Source organism: Amblyraja radiata, chromosome 5, assembly GCF_010909765.2.
Source record: "Amblyraja radiata isolate CabotCenter1 chromosome 5, sAmbRad1.1.pri, whole genome shotgun sequence".
Lineage (NCBI taxonomy): Eukaryota > Metazoa > Chordata > Chondrichthyes > Rajiformes > Rajidae > Amblyraja > Amblyraja radiata.
In genome coordinates this window covers 101,427,619-101,446,467 of record NC_045960.1, presented here as the reverse complement: position 1 = coordinate 101,446,467, position 18,849 = coordinate 101,427,619, and the positions used below count along the sequence as shown (strand labels likewise).

Sequence of the window (18,849 nt, the reverse complement as noted above, 5' to 3'; positions counted from 1 at the left end):
CCTTCGGGCCAGCACCGTTCAATATGATGATGGCTGATCATCCAGAATCAGTACCCCTTTCCTGCTTTTTCCCCATATCCCTTGATTCCGTCAGCCCTAAGAGCCATATCTAACTCAAGTCACTTCATGAATAGCGCAGTATGGCCAAGGATGTCCATTTTGAAATAATGTAAGTACAGCAGCAAATGCAGCAGCAGTAAGTAGCCAAAGAAACTGAGGAAGCTTCTGAGAGCTAATGTATTATTTGGAACCCGTGTACACTGGTGGTCTTCAGGCTGACCTGAATTTGAAGTTTAAAACAAAATAGTGTGCAATATCTGCATCCAATGGCCGAGGGACATTTGAGACATCACCAGGAACTGCTCCAACTGTGGACTGGTCTATAAAATGTAGGAAGTAGATGAAACTAATATGTAGACAAAAATTTATTTACACCATACAACATTTTAAATATTTTATACACGTTTGCAGCCAAGAAAGCTATTTCTGTGCTTTCGTGTGAGATCTGCAATAATAAAGATGTGAAATATATTATTCATATAAAAGTGAGAGTATTACTTTATTGCATTGAAAGCAATGAAGAACGTAGCTCAACAACCATTCATTTAAATGACAGAAAATTGTTTGCTTTTATATTATAAAGTAAAAAGTGTAGTAATGGCCAAACAGACTGTTATAAATCTTAAAAACTGCATAAATATATACATTGCGCTTCATGGTGAAGTTTTCTTTTTAAAACTAAACCAAATGAAGCTAGTACAACATGTATCTTTGCTTGAGGTTTATCTATAAAGATTACCTTACAAATTCATTCCACATTAACGTACAACACATGATGGTAATAATTGTACATCTTGTATTCTCACTAAATAAGGTAGTGAGAAATGTTAAAGACATGGACATCTTATTCCTGGTGCATAAAGTCCCTAAATTACTCTAAGAGAGTCCAGACGTACAGACCAGGTTTTTTGTAAAAATTTCTGAAGTGCAAGTGCAAGAGATTTCATTTATAATTGACTTGAATTTAAACTTCAGTTTGAAAATCCCCTTCCTGCACATCTAAGGGTATAGAGAGACACTTTTCCCATTCAGCTTGTCTCAATTCTAATGCTTCTTTTGTGTCTGTATCCAATACATTCATTGGCGCATAGTGTTGGTAGTCACTAGGGTTCTTGTAAGTGTCCCATTCATGCTTGCTGGGTGTTGGGTTGTCCTGTAAAAACACATGAATGCAGCATTAGTGGTACTTATTGATTTTAACTTCACAAAGCTTGCTGTAATGTTTAAGTATCATCAAAGGGATATCATTTCAGACAGGCAGCCAATACAATTTTAAAAACTCATTTTGATGTTGTCAAATACCTCTGTGGCCTCATCTCTCCTTTCATTCATGCCCTCCTCCATCTCAGCACTCTCTCTAACTGTTCCATCAATAGTGACCATGCCGTTAGCTACAACAACCACAAACTCTTGTAGAAACATAGAACCATAGAAAATAGGTGCAGGAGTAGGCCATTCGCCCTTCGAGCCTGCACCGCATTCAATATGATCATGGCTGATCATCCAACTCAGTATCCCTGTACCTGCCTTCTCTCCATACCCCCTGATCCCTTTAGCCACAAGGGCCACATCTAACTCGCTCTTAAATATAGCCAATAAACTGGCCTCAACTACCTTCTGTGGCAGAGAATTCCACAGATTCACCACTCTCTGTGTGAAAAATGTTTTTCTCATCTCGGTCCTAAAAGACTTCCCCTTTATTCTTAAACTGTGACCCCATGTTCTGGACTTCCCCAACATCGGGAATAATCTTCCTGCATCTAGCCTGTCCAACCCCTTAATAATTTTGTAAGTTTCTATAAGATCCCCCCTCAATCTTCTAAATTATAGCGAGTACAAGCCGAGTCTATCCAGTCTTTCTTCATATGAAAGTCCTGCCATCCCAGGAATCAGTCTGGTGAACCTTCTCTGTACTCCCTCTATGGCAAGAATGTCTTTCCTCAGATTAGGAGACCAAAACTGTACGCAATACTCCAGGTGTGGTCTCACGAAGACCCTGTACAACTGCAGTAGAACCTCCCTGCTCCTATACTCAAATCCTTTCGCTATGAATGCTAACATACCATTCGCTTTCTTCACTGCCTGCTTGTGGTATTTTACCCCCAAATTCATCACTTTCCACTTGTAATGCCTTCCTTAAACACCACATCAATCTCCTAAGAGGGAGTAGGCAAAACTAATTTGCAGTCTTTTAAAATACATTAACCATTTTAGTGTATAAAATTGAGAGTGTAACAACAAAGCTCTATGGCACAACATCTTTTTATTTTGTTTGTGATGATCCAGTAGGGCACCTTTGGATGTTTGTCTATGATAATTAGCCATAAAAGTGTGTGCCCGTTGTGCAAGGATGCAGCAATCGGAACAGTAGACCCCTTCAGTCCCATGTTTTTCAAGGGAAAGAGCCATGGTTTTCAAGGGAAATTGGACACTTGGTTCGGAAAAAGAGGGAGATCTACAATAATTATAGGCAGCATGGAGTAAATGAGGTGCTTGAGGAGTATAAAGAATGTAAAAAGAATCTTAAGAAAGAAATTAGAAAAGCTAAAAGAAGATATGAGGTTGCTTTGGCAAGTAAGGTGAAAGTAAACCCAAAGGGTTTCTACAGCTATATTAATAGCAAAAGGATAATGAGGGATAAAATTGGTCCATTAGAGAGTCAGAGTAGACAGCTATCTGCAGAGCCAAAAGAGATGGGGGAGATATTGAACAATTTCTTTTCTTCGGTATTCACCAAGGAGAAGGATATTGAATTATGTGAGGTACGGGAAACAAGTAGAGTAGCTATGGAAACTATGAGATTCAAAGAAGAGGAAGTACTGACACTTTTGAGAAATATAAAAGTGGATAGGTCGCCAGGTCCGGACAGGGTATTCCCTAGGACATTGAGGGAAGTTAGTGTAGAAATAGCAGGGGCTATGACAGAAATATTTCAAATGTCATTAGAAACGGGAATAGTGCCGGAGGATTGGCGTACTGCGCATGTTGTTCCATTGTTTAAAAAGGGGTCTAAGAGTAAACCTAGCAATTATAGACCTGTTAGTTTGACGTCAGTGGTGGGCAAATTAATGGAAAGGATACTTAGAGATAATATATATAAGCATCTGGATAAACAGGGTCTGATTAGGAACAGTCAACATGGATTTGTGCCTGGAAGGTCATGTTTGACTAATCTTCTTGAATTTTTTGAAGAGTTTACTCGGGAAATTGATGAGGGTAAAGCAGTGGATGTTGTATATATGGACTTCAGTAAGGCCTTTGACAAGGTTCCTCATGGAAGGTTGGTTAATAAGGTTCAATGGTTGGGTATTAATGGTGGAGTAGCAAGATGGATTCAACAGTGGCTGAATGGGAGATGCCAGAGAGTAATGGTGGATGGTAGTTTGTCAGGTTGGAGGCCAGTGACTAGTGGGGTGCCACAGGGATCTGTGTTGGGTCCACTGTTGTTTGTCATGTACATCAATGATCTGGATGATGGTGTGGTAAATTGGATTAGTAAGTATGCAGATGATACTAAGATAGGTGGGGTTGTGGATAATGAAGTAGATTTTCAAAGTCTACAGAGAGATTTATGCCAGTTGGAAGAGTGGACTGAAAGATGGCAGATGGAGTTTAATGCTGATAAGTGTGAGGTGCTACATCTTGGCAGGACAAATCAAAATAGGACGTACATGGTAAATGGTAGGGAATTGAAGAATGCAGGTGAACAGAGGGATCTAGGAATAACTGTGCACAGTTCCCTGAAAGTGGAATCTCATGTAGATAGGGTGGTAAAGAAAGCTTTTGGTGTGCTGGCCTTTATAAATCAGAGCATTGAGTATAGAAGTTGGGATGTAATGTTAAAATTGTACAAGGCATTGGTGAGGCGAATTCTGGAGTATGGGGTACAATTTTGGTCGCCTAATTATAGGAAGGATGTCAACAAAATAGAGAGAGTACAGAGGAGATTTACTAGAATGTTGCCTGGGTTTCAGCAACTAAGTTACAGAGAAAGGTTGAACAAGTTAGGGCTTTATTCTTTGGAGCGCAGAAGGTTAAGGGGGGACTTGATAGAGGTCTTTAAAATGATGAGAGGGATAGACAGAGTTGACGTGGATAAGCTTTTCCCACTGAGAGTAGGGAAGATTCAAACAAGGGGACATGACTTAAGAATTAAGGGACAGAAGTTTAGGGGTAACATGAGGGGGAACTTCTTTACTCAGAGAGTGGTGGCTGTGTGGAATGAGCTTCCAGTGAAGGTGGTGGAGGCAGGTTCGTTTTTATCATTTAAAAATAAATTGGATAGTTATATGGACGGGAAAGGAATGGAGGGTTATGGTCTGAGCACAGGTATATGGGACTAGGGGAGAATACGTGTTCGGCACGGACTAGAAGGGTCGAAATGGCCTGTTTCCGTGCTGTAATTGTTATATGGTTATATGGTTGTATCATTATACAACAGGAAGGCTGCTTCAATGTTGGCTTTAGTACCACTTTCCTGCACTCTTCCCCTTCCCCACGACTCCCTTGTCTAATAAACTGCTTATACAATTAAAATAGTCTTAGTTGTTGCTTTCTCATCCTTAAAAAGTAACAATCCACTTTTTTTTGTTTATTGGAGTGCATTTATCCACAAGAGATGCAGTTTTCCCATCATCAGCTGCATTTCCAGACCCAGTTAGAATGTGCGTCCAGTGGCGTTCATGTCTGCAAGCTATGTATCGGATACCAAGCAAGAGCACTGCTCAGCAATTAAGACTTAATTCACCTCCCCCCGTAGAAGCCTCATTGGAGATTCCAGGATTGCACTTTGCAGAATGGCTGGGAAACAATGCTCGCAGAAAATCAACTGCTGCAGCAGCATGAGGGGGCCTCAGGTTCACTTTCTCTCTAGTCAATCACAATAGATTGTGTAGGTGGCTCAATGCCCCACAAGTCTTCCTTCCAGAATGGTGTGTGGGGCATAATACAGGAATACAATTAGGCTGTCCCCGCCTTTGTCTCTGTACCACCATTCAGACAGATGACGACTTAATTCCATTAACCCCAACTTTAAAATAACAAAAAATACACAGTTGCAATCTTACAAATCTACAGGGAGAAAAGCATTCCTATTCACTGACAGTCTCCACGTGTAACCAAGGGCATTGATTTCCCTTTGAAACCTGTGGGTGGCTAGTCAAAATAAATGCATTGTATTGCATGTCTGAAGAAGGGTCCTGACCCAACATGTCACCTATTCTTTTTCCCCCCAGAAATGCTGCCTGACCCACTAGGTTACTCCAGCACTTTGTGTCTAATGCCCCTGTCCCACTTAGGAAACCTGAACGGAAACCTCTGGAGACTTTGCGCCCCACCCAAGGTTTCCGTGCAGTTCACGGAGGTTGCAGATGGTTGCCGGAGGTTGCAGCTAGTGGAAGCAGGTAGGGAGACTGACAAAAACCTCCGGGAACCGCACGGAAACCTTGGGTGGGGCGCAAAGTCTCCAGAGGTTTCTGTTCAGGTTTCCTAAGTGGGACAGGGGCATTACTATTGTATTCAATAGTTTCTTCAGTTTGTTTGCATCTGCTGAAGGAAACCCTGAGGACTGAGGTTTGTGTGGTGTGTGAAGCAAGTTTTTAACTTGGACAAACCACGTGTTTGCTGAAGGAGCTAATAACTAACCAGCAGCCAATCATTTCATTTCAAGGAACAAATTGCCACAAGAATCAATGATGCAACATGTGTGGTTAACCAAATATTCTATTGTACCGCTAAAACAATTATGTGCAATGCTTGTGTCCTGTGGGAATGTTCCTGATGTTTTCAATTTTTAAATTCCTATTCCAATATTCAAATCCCTTCATAACCTTACCCTCTCTATTTCTGAAATCCCACAACTGTATAACATATCCTTGTTCCTCAGCTGTGGTCTCCAGTGCTTTTCTATTGGTACCTGTGCCTGCAGCTACTGAAGCAAAGGCTCTGGAATTTCCTTTCTACATCTCCTGATTATGCAGTCCCTCAGGACTACGGTTGCCTTGCTTCCACTCCAGTGCTGTTGGCTGAATGTTGATTGATGAACCCATATAGGAATTGCAGATATTTCCACTGATCATGGGGCAGGGGGTGCCCTGGTGCATTTTGTTTGCAATGTGGTGCATTTTACTACAGGCCTTCTGTACTTCCAAGCACTTGAGGTTCACAGTGCCATCCTGAAAGTTCTCCAAATGGAGTGAGATGAATCAGAAATTCACAGAAGAGATAATGTAGTTGTTGCACTACCCCAAGGAGGCTTTGAGGACTTCTTGAATCTTCCTTTGACTGTCCAGTAATCTCCCCTCGTGATAGGGCTCAGAATGGTGTCTGTTTCAGGAGTCTGGTATTGAGCATGCAGATTCTGTAGCCAGCTCATTGAAGCCTAACTGAATGTATTCAGGGTCTGTGTGGTGATGATGTTGGCTTGCTTATCTTTTTGTAGATATGGAGCAAACTGGTGGTGTTTCTCCAGCTTTGAAGTGCCTGCTGGTAGACCAAATCATAGAAGTGAATGGAAGGGGAGTGATCATTACTGCCTTGCACCATGGTAAAGCAGTCTGCCCCTCTCGTGTACCCTTTGGGGTGTCCCTTTGAACTTCCCTCTTTGACACGACATTTTGATAAAGTTCCAGTTATACTACATAAAGGTTTTTATGAATGTAAACTGATGTTGGCATGATTTTTGTGTTTACCCACTTTTCCCCAGACAACCTTTGCCTCACCTCTGCTGCCCCTTTATCAAGGTTTACTGATTAACAGGACGTCACTTGGGTAGCTAAGCTGGTATTGTGGGAATTGCACTAGAGAAGACAACAGTGGGCTGCCTTCAAGGCTGGTTGTGCACTTCAGAGGGAAATTAAAAGTCAATTGCATTGGAATAACTTCCAGGCCAGTTCGAGGTAAGGGTGATAGACTCTTTTTCTCAAAGTCCTGGAGGGGCATTCAAAACAACCAGACAGCTCTGTGGTTATTGGGAATTGGACTATCCTCGATCGGACTTTGCTGGCTTTAACTTGCACTAAACATCATTCCCATATCATGTACCCACACACACTGTAAATGTGATTGTAATCATGTATTGTCTTTCTGCTGACTGGATAGCATGCAACAAAAGATTTTCACTGTACACGTGACAATAAACAAAACTTTAAAAAAAAATCTACTGGAACTATTCTTTTATTCCACATTAATGAACTAACTGCACCCAGTTTAGATCAAGTATGGAAGACAGGAAGCAGAGATGCATAATGTAGTTATGGTGGGATGGAGTACATGCACATATGGTTGTGATGCGTTCAATACAAACAGACATAATCACTTGAGCTGCAATACTTACACTTCCACTACCCCTTTCGTACATAGCTGCTGACATGGCCCATGTTTTCTCATTCTTTAGAAGCAAGCAAAACAACCAGTGAATACATCTGTACATGATGTGTTGTAACATTCTGGTATTGCAAAAGTTTGTTTCAGTCGTCCTGTACATAAAAAAATCTGTACATACCACACTGCCTGTACCCGGAGGCTCACGGAACCTATCCAAAGTCTGGAATTTTTGATTGAGTTCCTGAAAGAGTTCCATGTGCCGCTTTCTTGTGTGCATGACTTTCTGCGAACCAAATAAGATTACACCATTTGCCATTGTGAACTTATGAAAAATTGTACAAATCAAAAATATGCAATTACAGGAATGAGCCTAGCAATTAAAAATGGGAAATCCGCTCATTTTGCAGCAAAGTTTCCGAGAGAACAAGTAAAGAAATATATTTAAATAACAATTAATGTCAGGAACATACGTTAGAAAATAATAATCGCACAATGAATTTTAATAAGTGCACACGCATTGTCAATGTACGGACTTTGTAAAAAAATTGGTGTAACCTTCACTGTGTTATCTCCAAATGATGAGTAGGCATGATTGTGTTAAGTATGCAGGACAGTTGTATTGAGAGTGGCAATTTGCCACTAAGATTTGGTTCTATTGACTTCAGTGGGACTAGATGTTGGGACTGTTGTACGCTACTCTGCCCCACTATATTGCATGTTTAGTGCAAGTGAGAGTGGACGAATTTCTAGTCCTTGAGTCTGAGTGGAAAAGAACCAATACTGGAAATTGAAGAATAAGCAATAAAAAAAACCTTCCAGACATTCAAATACTTGTTGAAAAGTCGTTGAGAAATTGCGTGCACTCAGAGTAATCGCTGGGGAGGCGCTGGGAGCTGGGGTCAAGGCTGTTTTCTTTCTCCCTATTGACCAGTATTGCTGAATTCCCAAAGAGGTCAATTGACATAACTGTTGGCTAGTTGTATGGGTGAATCCATTTAGGAAAATGAAAGTGTTGTGCATTTTAGATTCATTTTATTTTTGGCCCCCGAAACTTACTTCAAAATCCAGGTCTGAATAACGAGACTTTCTTCTCTGCAAAACATCAAAGGATTCATTAGATGGGTTTAGGTGTGCATGATTTTGAAAAACAATTTGATCTTCTAATTTTCGCCCCATTTGTTAAAATGTATTTTAAGATACATTTCACTGGTGCAATGTTAAAACAGGTTACTGTATCAGACACATTCCAATTATGCAGTTGATGGAGATAGAGAATTGGATAAAGTTCCGGTTTCATACGTTCATAGGTTACAGGAGCAGAATTAGGCCATTCGACCCATTAATGGGGCTGTCCCACTGTACGAGCTAATTCAAGAGTTCTCCCAAGTTTCCCCTGGAGAATTACGGTAATAGCCGCTCGTAGGTACTCGCGGCTCTTGTGGACATTTTTCAACATGTTGAAAAATCTTCACGAGCTTACCGCGTTTCCCAAGTACCTGCCGTTAGCGTTACGAACCGCTAAGAGACGTTCTGAGTTCCGATGTACCCGCGACGTACATTCTACGTGCTTATCATGAGTTCAATTTTTTTTAAACTCGGGAGAGCTCTTGAATTACCTCGTACAGTGGGACAGACACTTAAGTCTACTCCACCATTCAATAATGGCTGATCTATCTTTTTCTCTCAACCCAATTTCTCCTGCCTTCTCCCCATAACCCCTGACACCCGTACTAATCAGGAATCTGTCAATGTCCACTTTAAAAATACCCAATAACTTGCGAATGAAATACATTATTTATTTTATCAGTACAGGTACTACCTTATTATCCTGAACATCATATGTTGTGAACAATTCCTCTGGACAAAGGTGCCCCCTTACTAAATATAGGGGTCGCATAAGACCCTGACAATGTGCTTCAACATTTCTGGGCCAGAGAGGGGACAAATTAAGATGTAGAGACAAGAGGCTGCACATGCTGGACTCTGGCGCAACAAACAATCTGCTGGAGGAACTCAGTGGGTCAGGCTGCATCTGTGGAAGGAGGTGACATAAGATTATAATGGGATCTTCATCAACTGAGCCAATGGGCCAAGGAATGGCAGATAGAGTTTAATTTAGGCAAATTCAAAGTTTGTATTTTGGTGAAACAAACTAGGGCAGAACTTGCACTGTAAATGGTAGTGCTCAGAGGAGTGTTGCAGAACAGAGAGACCCAAGGGTACAGGTACATTGTCCCTTGAAGTTTCAATTCATGTAGACTGGGCGTGGAAGGTGTTTGGCATGCTTGCCTTCATTCATCAGGGCATTGAGTACAGGAGTTGGGCCATTATGTAAAACTATGTCCAAGACGTTGGTGATGCCACATTTGGAGCACCATGTCCAGTTCTGGTTGCCTTGCTATAGGAAGGATGTCATTAAACTGGAAAAGATGCAGAGGATTTACAGGGTATTGCCCCAGTTCAGCGTGGAGGCTGATTAATTGCCCAAATTTCCATAAATGCAAGCAGCAGAGGACCATTCTCCAGTTCCCTGACATCATGCACCCCAGGCCACAAAATTACATTGGATGCAAGGTTTCAAGGTGCTAGCATTCATGAAAGTCATCTAACTGTGTAAGGGAACAGTGACCTTGATGTAGGAAACAACTGCATAACATTCTCTGATTCTTTGTGGCAATCTATAAGAAAAGTAATGGAGTTCTTTGCTTGGCTTAGCAATGGGTTAGTGATTGCTCGATAGTTCTGTCGCCACTGGCCAACAGCTAAAAGCATGATAAAAACACAAGCCAACTTTATATGAGCAACTTTACAGTGAGAACAGAAGTAGACCAATAAATTAATGGTGTTTAAAAAGCTTAAGAATTGATAACAGCTTAATTGGGAGTGTTCTCCGATATGGATTGATTAACCGCAGAATCGTGAATCAGGAAATGTTTTGAGAAGCTCTCTGTGGCAATTAAACTGTGAAACTCACTAAAACCAGATCTTTGTGATATGAAGAAACCAAGTTGCAAAGTAACATTCTCTCAGTATCATTACTCTGATTGGGAAATTACCCCACTTTATTCAGACTCAAGGTCCTAGAAGCTCAATCAACTGAAAACAAGATGGCAGACCTTCTAGTAATAAGAAACAATGGGTTCACTCTGAAAAATCCAAGACCTCAACAGCAGAAGAGTTACTTTGCTCATGAGTCCCAAATTAGAAAACGATCTGGTGCGATAAATCACATTCTCCTTGGAGTCTGATTAGCTCAGTTGGTGTTTGGGGAACCCTGACTTTCTGAAGGATTTGGTGAAAATCAGGTACAACAGCAGTGATAGCCCAGTCTGAAGAAGAGTCACCCATTTCATCGCTCCAGAGATGTTGTAGCGATGTTACAAAACCTACCTTCAGCGGCGCTGCAGATCTGCCACTGGCTGTGTGTGCGACTACTGCGCCTTTGAGGGGGGGGGGGGATTAAAATGCAGGTTTGTATCGCTTGTCGGAGAGGGATTTCCTCGGGCTGCTAGTCAATGAAGAAAAATTGATCGGACTTCCGTTCCCGTTTAAAACTTTTTTTTTGATTTGCTGGACAATTTAATATTTGGATTAAAGTAAAAAGCCAATTTGAACGCCCTCAACGCCTTCAACGTGACCGATCGTAATATCAGGACAAAACAAAGGGTAAGTCGTGTATTTCACATATAATCTTGCTTCTTGGGGTGGCTTTAGTCTAATTTTACGACTCAAAAATGTTATTTAGTCACCAAACGATTCGGCCATGTCTTTGCCTGCCGATATGGGGTTAAAATTCACGGCAAAGGCAATGTTCCAATCGATCACATTCCAGAAACACCCACTCACAAGATGATTAAAATTATCTTTTTTTTTGGACAATCATGTCATAAATCGTATATATTTTGTGTAATTGTCTATCCATAATCAATATTTTTATACTAAATATCCACAACAGTTTTAGTCACATGTATTGTGCATAAAATAATAATTTTGATTATATTGAGAGTGGATGTTTCTAGATTAATTTATGGGAATTAAACATTAAATTCCTTCCAATTGGCATATATGTTAATGACAGTGAGATTTAAAAATCATGTTATATTGTCAATTCATGTGTGAATGGGATTAGTTTGTTATTTGGATACTTAGGCTATTTAAAAAAATTAGCCTTTTCTTAAGAAATGGATAGATGTTTAGATCTAGTAATTGAATTTAGATGAATTTAATTGATTAGATGAATTTAATTGAATTGATGAAACTGATGAATATGATTTTTTTGTTGGGTATTTACTATTTGTTTTAGTGTTTAACTTTATCATTTCTACCTTTTTTCTAAAACTGCAAATAATAGCTTGTTTCTGTTAATGCTGTTCAGTGTTTTTTTTCTTTACATTTTAAACAGATGTCTCCGAAGAAGAAATGCAAAATTGTCAATCCAAATGCCCAACAAAAGAGACTGATTTTGACAGCATTCGCAAAGATTATCCGAATTTGGACTACTCCAAATGTGATGATCTACAGGGCATTCTTAATGGGAAAGTAGTGGGCAGAAAGGCATGTCATGAGTGGTTTGAAGAGCAAAAACCTGTTGTTTACAATGCCAAAATTGAAAAGTTGAGGAAAAACATGGTGTACAGAGTTGCTTATTGGTTACAATCTGAGGAGAATGATGATGCTACGGATTATGATATGCCAATGTACCAGCTAGCAACTGATCTTCTCCATAAAGACTTGGTCTATTGCTAGAAATTGTAATTTATTTACCTATCTGTTACGGACTTACATTTTTGAATTTTCAAGGCAGTCTGGGGGTTTATTACTATTTCCGTCACAACGGTCAATTTTGTAATTAGCTACAATTAGGTAACTAACTAATTATATGCTTTAATTTCAGGTCATCCAAGTAAGATGTTTCATATTTGTTTCAGAATGCTTCAATCTATAATAACTGAACATTTCATTCAGTTTTCTTAATTTTAAAGAATGTTATGTGCTTTTGACTGTCCTCGATCACAGCTTTTGTGTTAAGTCAATGGAAAAGCAATAGGGAACAAAATGCTAATTTCCGAGTATGAAAATGGGCATAATTTTTTTAATAATGAAGATATGAAAGTGAATTAGGTATCAAATTAAACTTCTTTTCATGCTTTATCTTTTTTTTTTTAATTTTTAAATTTGGATTTTTATTAGAAGCTGTGTACTTTTCATGCTTTATATGATGGGATAAATTGTAGATTTGATTTTTTAAATCTCAAAATTTTGTAACATTGCGAGTCTGTCCCGCTGATTTACTCCAGCATTTTGTGTCTAAATTCAGTTTAAACCAGCATCTGCAGTTCCTTCCTACACATAACCCAGGAACAACTATCTAATGAATGTGGAACTCAGAGAAGACTATGACCCATCAAAGGGACCCTGGGAGAGAGGGGTGGAGAGGGGGGGAGGGGCAGATAAAGTGGGGGGGAGAGGAGGGAGAGGTGGGGTGAGAGGGCTGCGTCTTTTGAATAACGGGGGGAGGAGGGAGAGGTGGGGGGGGGGGGGACATCACTCGCAGAACGCAGATCCAAGATGACAGCACGCAGACCCTTTGTGACGGAACTTGCCGTTGCAATGTCTATTTTGTAGTCGCAGCTTAAACCTTTTAGCAGAGTCCGAAGGCCATGTACAAGGTGATTCCAAAATTCCCTTTTGAGAAACAGTGATTTCAAATATGTTTCAACATAACACAACTGACATCTCTAGACAGCACTCAGACAGAAATTGGTTTTGGTCAGCTTTCTTTCAGTACAGGTGACCTGCACTCCTTTACGCCAGAGATTTAGTTAACAGAACTTAACATCAGAAGAAGAATCAACAACAATATGGTTCTATTTAGGTGCTACTGAGAGGGCTAAGGTTCTACCCCCTAGTCCATATCTCTGCTCTCCAAGTCCATTGTAGACAAGCAGACTCAAAGCCTGAGAACCTTCTTGACAGCTGCAGAAAATTGTGCACAGTTATTAATAATAATGTTTCTTATTGTGAAATATTGGCATAATGATACTGAGGATAAACATCGCCAATCATTCTGAAAATAAAGCTCCCGGTAGTTTTCAATTTGATCTCAAGCACAACTGTACACGTCTGGTCAGAGATGCAGCGAGTTTGACCAATCTCTGCAACTTCCCCTATGCCTATTCTGTTCTCTGATTGCACCAGTAGGGAAGACATCAGCATTTTCTATTTGAACCGAGTTATCTGTGGAAAGGAGATTTGGTCACTCCAATTACACGACTTAATCTTCCAATACCACGGCTGTCGATCATGATGTATTAAGTCTTTATAGTTGTTAGAAGCTCAGAGGATACCCGAGAGAGTGTATGAAAACCCGGATTAAAGGTCTGATGGGGGATTTAATATAATAAACCACTGAAAGCAGATTAGAGGAAGAATTTCAAAAGACCGCCGTGTCAAGTTGGTAAAGAGAGCCGACTGCAGCCAACTCAGGCCTGCAAGGAGCCAGGGAAAAGACATCAGGCAGTGGAACAGTCTGAGCAGAGACCAATGGATGGCACTAGCAGGCTTAAAATGAGCACCCTTACAATCCAACAAGAATCTTCTCTTGCTGGACATGGGAGGAGAGATATCGAGAGCAGCTGATTGCACAAGTGAAGTGCACGTTGTGTGAAAAATCCCCACCCCCTCCTCTCACCTCACTAAAATCAGAACAGTGCAGGGATACATCATAAAGTTGTGGCTGGACATTCTGCATTGGAAGTCAATGGAATCCTCATATCAGTGGATGTGGGTGACATCCGCTCAACAAATGGGTTTCAGGAGCCTTTAACATTATAGTCACCTGATTTGCTTGCAACTTTTGAAGGAACATTAATGTTGCAGCCTGCCTAGCTCTGTAAAAGTTGTGGCTGGTTACTGGGCAAAGTATGGCAATGGCCATTTTCCAAAGTGCACTCCAGAAATTTGGCTAAACAGCAGGGAGATAGCAGTAGACACAAAATGCTGGAGTAACTCAGCGGGACAGGCAGCATCTCTGGAGAGAAGGAATGGGTGATGTTTCGGGTCGAGACCTTTCTTCAGATGGCAGTGCCAGGTGTACAACTATTCAGAGGCAACAGAGGCTGGTACAAAGTAACAAGAAGATAGTGCTGTCTGTTACAAGAGAACACTGAGACAGTGGAACCTGGAACATGACAACTTGAAGATAGCAGAAGGTAGACAAAAAATGCTGGAGGTACTCAGCGGGTGAGGCAGCATCTTATGGAGAGAAGGAATTGCCGATGTTTCAACCTGAAACATCGCCAATTCCTTCTCTCCATAGATGTTGCCTCATCCGCTGAGTTTCTCCAGCATTTTCTGACACCCTTCGATTTTTCCAGCATCTGCAGTTTTTTCTTATACAAGAAGATAGCACAGGCTGGTATAAAACAAGACGACAGTAGAGGGTGGTACAAAGCAACACAGAAACAGCGAGAGGTGGTACAAGACAAGAAGGAGACGGCAGAGACTGGCAGAAGAGAACACATAGACAGTAGAACTTGGGAGAAGCCACCAGAGGATGGTTAATAACAAGAAGACAAAAGAGTGTGGTACCAGCCAACAAGGAGAAAGTAGAGGGTGGTACCAGATAACAAAGGAGACAGCAGATAAACACAAAATGCTGAAGAAGGAATCTGAACCGAAACGTCACGTATTCCTTCTCTCCAGAGATGCTGCCTGACCCGCTGAGTCACTCCAGCATTTTGTGCCTATCTTTGGTATAAACCAGCATCTGGTAAGGTACAAGGTAAGGAGACAGTACAGGGTGGTATGAGAAATCAGGAGAGAGTGGAGGGTGGTGCAACCAGCATGGAGACAACAGAATATGGTCCAAGACAAGGAGACAGCAGAGGCTGATACAAGAGAACAGAGGCAGATGAGGCAGGAACAAGACAGAAAGCTAGCAAGCAATGGTTTATTTCAGCCCAGAGGTGCAAATTTGTGCAAATTCCACAAGCAACGAATGAATAAATGACATGTTGACCTTGGCTTGATAAATGAGTGTTGACGAGAATATCAAAGCTCCCGGCTCTGCAAGCGATTCCAGGAACATGATTACGTACACTGAAACAGGCAGCAAGAGCTGGAAGGTAATAATACCACATAAGGCTTTAGAACTCATCACAGCCTTGGACCAAACTTCAGAAAGAAAGTGCTGAAGCCCGCAGGTGAGACTCCCAGTTGGAGAAGAGGTTCCAAGACATCATGACTTTGTTGTTATATTTCTGTAATGGCAGGCTAGGGCCGGGCTAGGGTCTGGCCTAGGGTTTGTGAATAACCCACCCGCTGCTATTGTCATTTTGGCTCCGTTGAAAGATGTGATCTAACAATCAGACATAATCCATGCTATAAGGAAGTGTCCATTCAGGAAATCGGTAGCATCTTGGAAAGTATCTGTGATTAGGTCCAGGGTGATGTGCGTCTCCTTTGCTGCAAGAATCCCTAAGACCATGGTGTAGTTTTTGTGAAACCAGAGTGTCCAGGGCCTCGGAATCACCTGTGTGTAGCACCTTACTTATCGACTATAGCTCCACCTTAACACCATAATCCCATCCAAACTCATCTCCAAACTCCTGCAAACACCTAGGAATCAGCAACCCCTCTACCACTGGATCCTTGACTTTCTGACCCACAGACTACAATCAGTGAAGGTGGGTGACAATACTTTCTCCAAAATAATTCTCAACGCCTGTGCCCCAAAAGAATGCATTCTCCATCCTCTATTATACTTCCTTTGCGGCTCCTATCTGGCAGAAAATACAGAAGTTTGAAAGTGTGCCCTACTATACTTTAAACAGCTTCTTCCCCTCAAACCCCTGTCCCACGGTACAAGTTCATTCCAAGAGTTTGCCCTGATTCGAACTCTGAGATTTACGGTAATGGCCACTCGTCAGTACTCGGGGCTCTTGTGGACATTTTTCATCATGTTGAAAAATCTTCACGAGTCTTCCCATGCTTGACTTTCTGATCCACAGACTACAATCAGTGAAGGTGGGTGACAATACTTTCTCCAAAATTCACCTTTGGAGGGTAGCTAATGTAACCCCACTTTTTAAAAAGGGAGGGAGAGAGAAAACGGGGAATTACAGACCAGTTAGTCTAACATCAGTGGTGGGGAAACTGCTAGGGTCAGTTATTAAAGATGGGCACTAGTTCCTCACCTAGGCTTCTGCAGCAGTACTTCCGGTTCATATGGACTCGAAACCAAGAAGGGCAAAGGTAGAAAATGCCTTGGAACGCCGTCACCATCAGGTTCCCCTCCAAGCACAATCCTACTTGAATAATATGTAGCCTGTAAATTGTTGCTGGGTTTAAATCTTGGAGCAACCTCCCCAAAATCAGGATCGAAGCCGGGTCCCTGGCACTGCAAGACTGCAACTCTACCTCTGTGCTACCGTGCTGCCCTGTCTAAGGGCGCCCGCTATCTGCTGGCTGAGTTGGTGCAAAAAAATTCCATGACTCCATTTTGACGGGGATCAGGTAAGTTTACCCCATGGTCTGGCCAATGTCAATTCACCAGCTAACATCATGAGAAAAGAGTAAACTCTTAAGAAGGCAAAAGGGAGGGAGAGAGAAAACGGGGAATTGCAGACCAGTTAGTCTAACATCGGTGGTGGGGAAACTGCTAGAGTCAGTTATTAAAGATGGGATAGCAGCACATTTGGAAAGTGGTGAAATCATTGGACAAAGTCAACATGGATTTATGAAAGGTAAATCATGTCTGACGAATCTTATAGAATTTTTCGAGGATGTAACTAGTAGAGTGGATAAGGGAGAACCAGTGGATGTGTTATATCTGGACTTTCAGGAGGCTTTCGACAAGGTCCCACATAAGAGATTAGTATACAAACTTAAAGCACACGGTATTGGGGGTTCAGTATTGATGTGGATGGAGAACTGGCTGGCAGACAGGAAGCAAAGAGTAAACGGGTCCTTTTCACAATGGCAGGCAGTGACTAGTGGGGTACCGCAAGGCTCAGTGCTGGGACCCCAGCTATTTACAATATATATTAATGATTTGGACGAGGGAATTGAATGCAACATCTCCAAGTTTGCGGATGACACAAAGCTGGGGGGCAGTGTTAGCTGTGAGGAGGATGCTAGGAGGCTGCAAGGTGACTTGGATAGGCTGGGTGAGTGGGCAAATGCATGGCAGATGCAGTATAATGCGGATAAATGTGAGGTTATCCACTTTGGTGGCAAAAACAGGAAAGTAGACTTTTATCTGAATGGTGGCCGATTAGGAAAAGGGGAGATGCAACGAGACCTGGGTGTCATGGTACACCAGTCATTGAAAGTAGGCATGCAGGTGCAGCAGGCAGTGAAGAAAGCAGATGGTATGTTAGCATTCATAGCAAAAGGATTTGAGTATAGGAGCAGGGAGGTTCTACTGCAGTTGTACAGGGTACAGTATTGCGTACAGTTTTGGTCTCCTAATCTGAGGAAAGACATACTTGCCATAGAGGGAGTACAGAGAAGGTTCACCAGACTGATTCCTGAGTGGTGAATCTCTGGAATTCTCTGCCACAGAAGGTAGTTGAGGCCAGTTCATTGGCTATATTTAAGAGGGAGTTAGATGTGGCCCTTGTGGCTAAAGGGATCAGGGGGTATGGAGAGAAGGCAGGTACAGGATACGGAGTTGGATGATCAGCATGATCATATTGAATGGCGGTGCTGGCTCGAACGGCCGAATGGCCTACTCCTGCACCTATTTTCTATGTTTCTATGTTGGTTTTCTCCAGATGTTGCAGTTTCCCTGTGCACATTCTCCCTGTGACCGTGTGGGTTTTCTCCGGGTGCTCCAGTTTCCTGCCACATTCCAAAGACGTACACGTTTGTAGCACAATTAGCTTCTATAACTTATCCCTAGGGTGTAGTAGGATGGACCTACACAGCTGTAGGGGGACGATGTATGGGGAACGCTGGTCGGCACGGACTCGGTGGGCCAAAGTGCCTGTTTCCACACTGTATCTTTAAACTAAACTAAACTAAACGTGACAATAATAAACTTAAATCTTAATTAGCAAGCAGACTGAAGCTGCCCATTATCATTGCTCTGAGGTTGGAAGCAAATGTTCATCAGCCTTCATATGCTCTCTCTCCTCTGGATACAAACAGAGGATATCCATCTGCCCCATTGGGACTAAGTGCCCCAGTTGGTGTTATCCTACAGCTGAGCCCAGCACATTGATGCAATCACAAGGAAATCTCTCCAACCCTTCTACTTGTCAGTTCACGGAGATATTGCTGAATACTCTGTTGAACTTGCACAGGTATATGGTAGAGAGATAGTGACTGATTACATCATGGCCTGGTTTGGTTACTCAAATACCAAAGAACGAAGGTGGCTACAGAATGTGAAGGTAGACCTTGTCTGGTCTATCAAGGGTACTAATCTCCTCAACATCGTAATGATCTATAGAATGTCCT

The 18,849-nt window shown here is 41.8% G+C and overlaps 1 protein-coding gene across 6 annotated transcripts in view; it reads right to left on the bottom strand.

Moving 5' to 3' along the window:
* Positions 1–412: 412 nt before the first annotated feature.
* adgrb3 (adhesion G protein-coupled receptor B3) overlaps positions 413–18,849 on the bottom strand; it is a 713,405-nt gene continuing 694,968 nt past the window's right edge. For all 6 annotated transcript variants that reach the window (XM_033021883.1, XM_033021886.1, XM_033021887.1 and 3 more), the window contains 4 exons: positions 8,440–8,475; positions 7,562–7,666; positions 7,394–7,447; positions 413–1,213 (listed from right to left, as the gene is read on the bottom strand). In XM_033021883.1, coding sequence (XP_032877774.1) covers positions 1,025–1,213; positions 7,394–7,447; positions 7,562–7,666; positions 8,440–8,475 — 384 coding nt within the window. In that variant the 3' untranslated portion in view covers positions 413–1,024. The remainder of the gene's footprint in view (positions 1,214–7,393; positions 7,448–7,561; positions 7,667–8,439; positions 8,476–18,849) is intronic.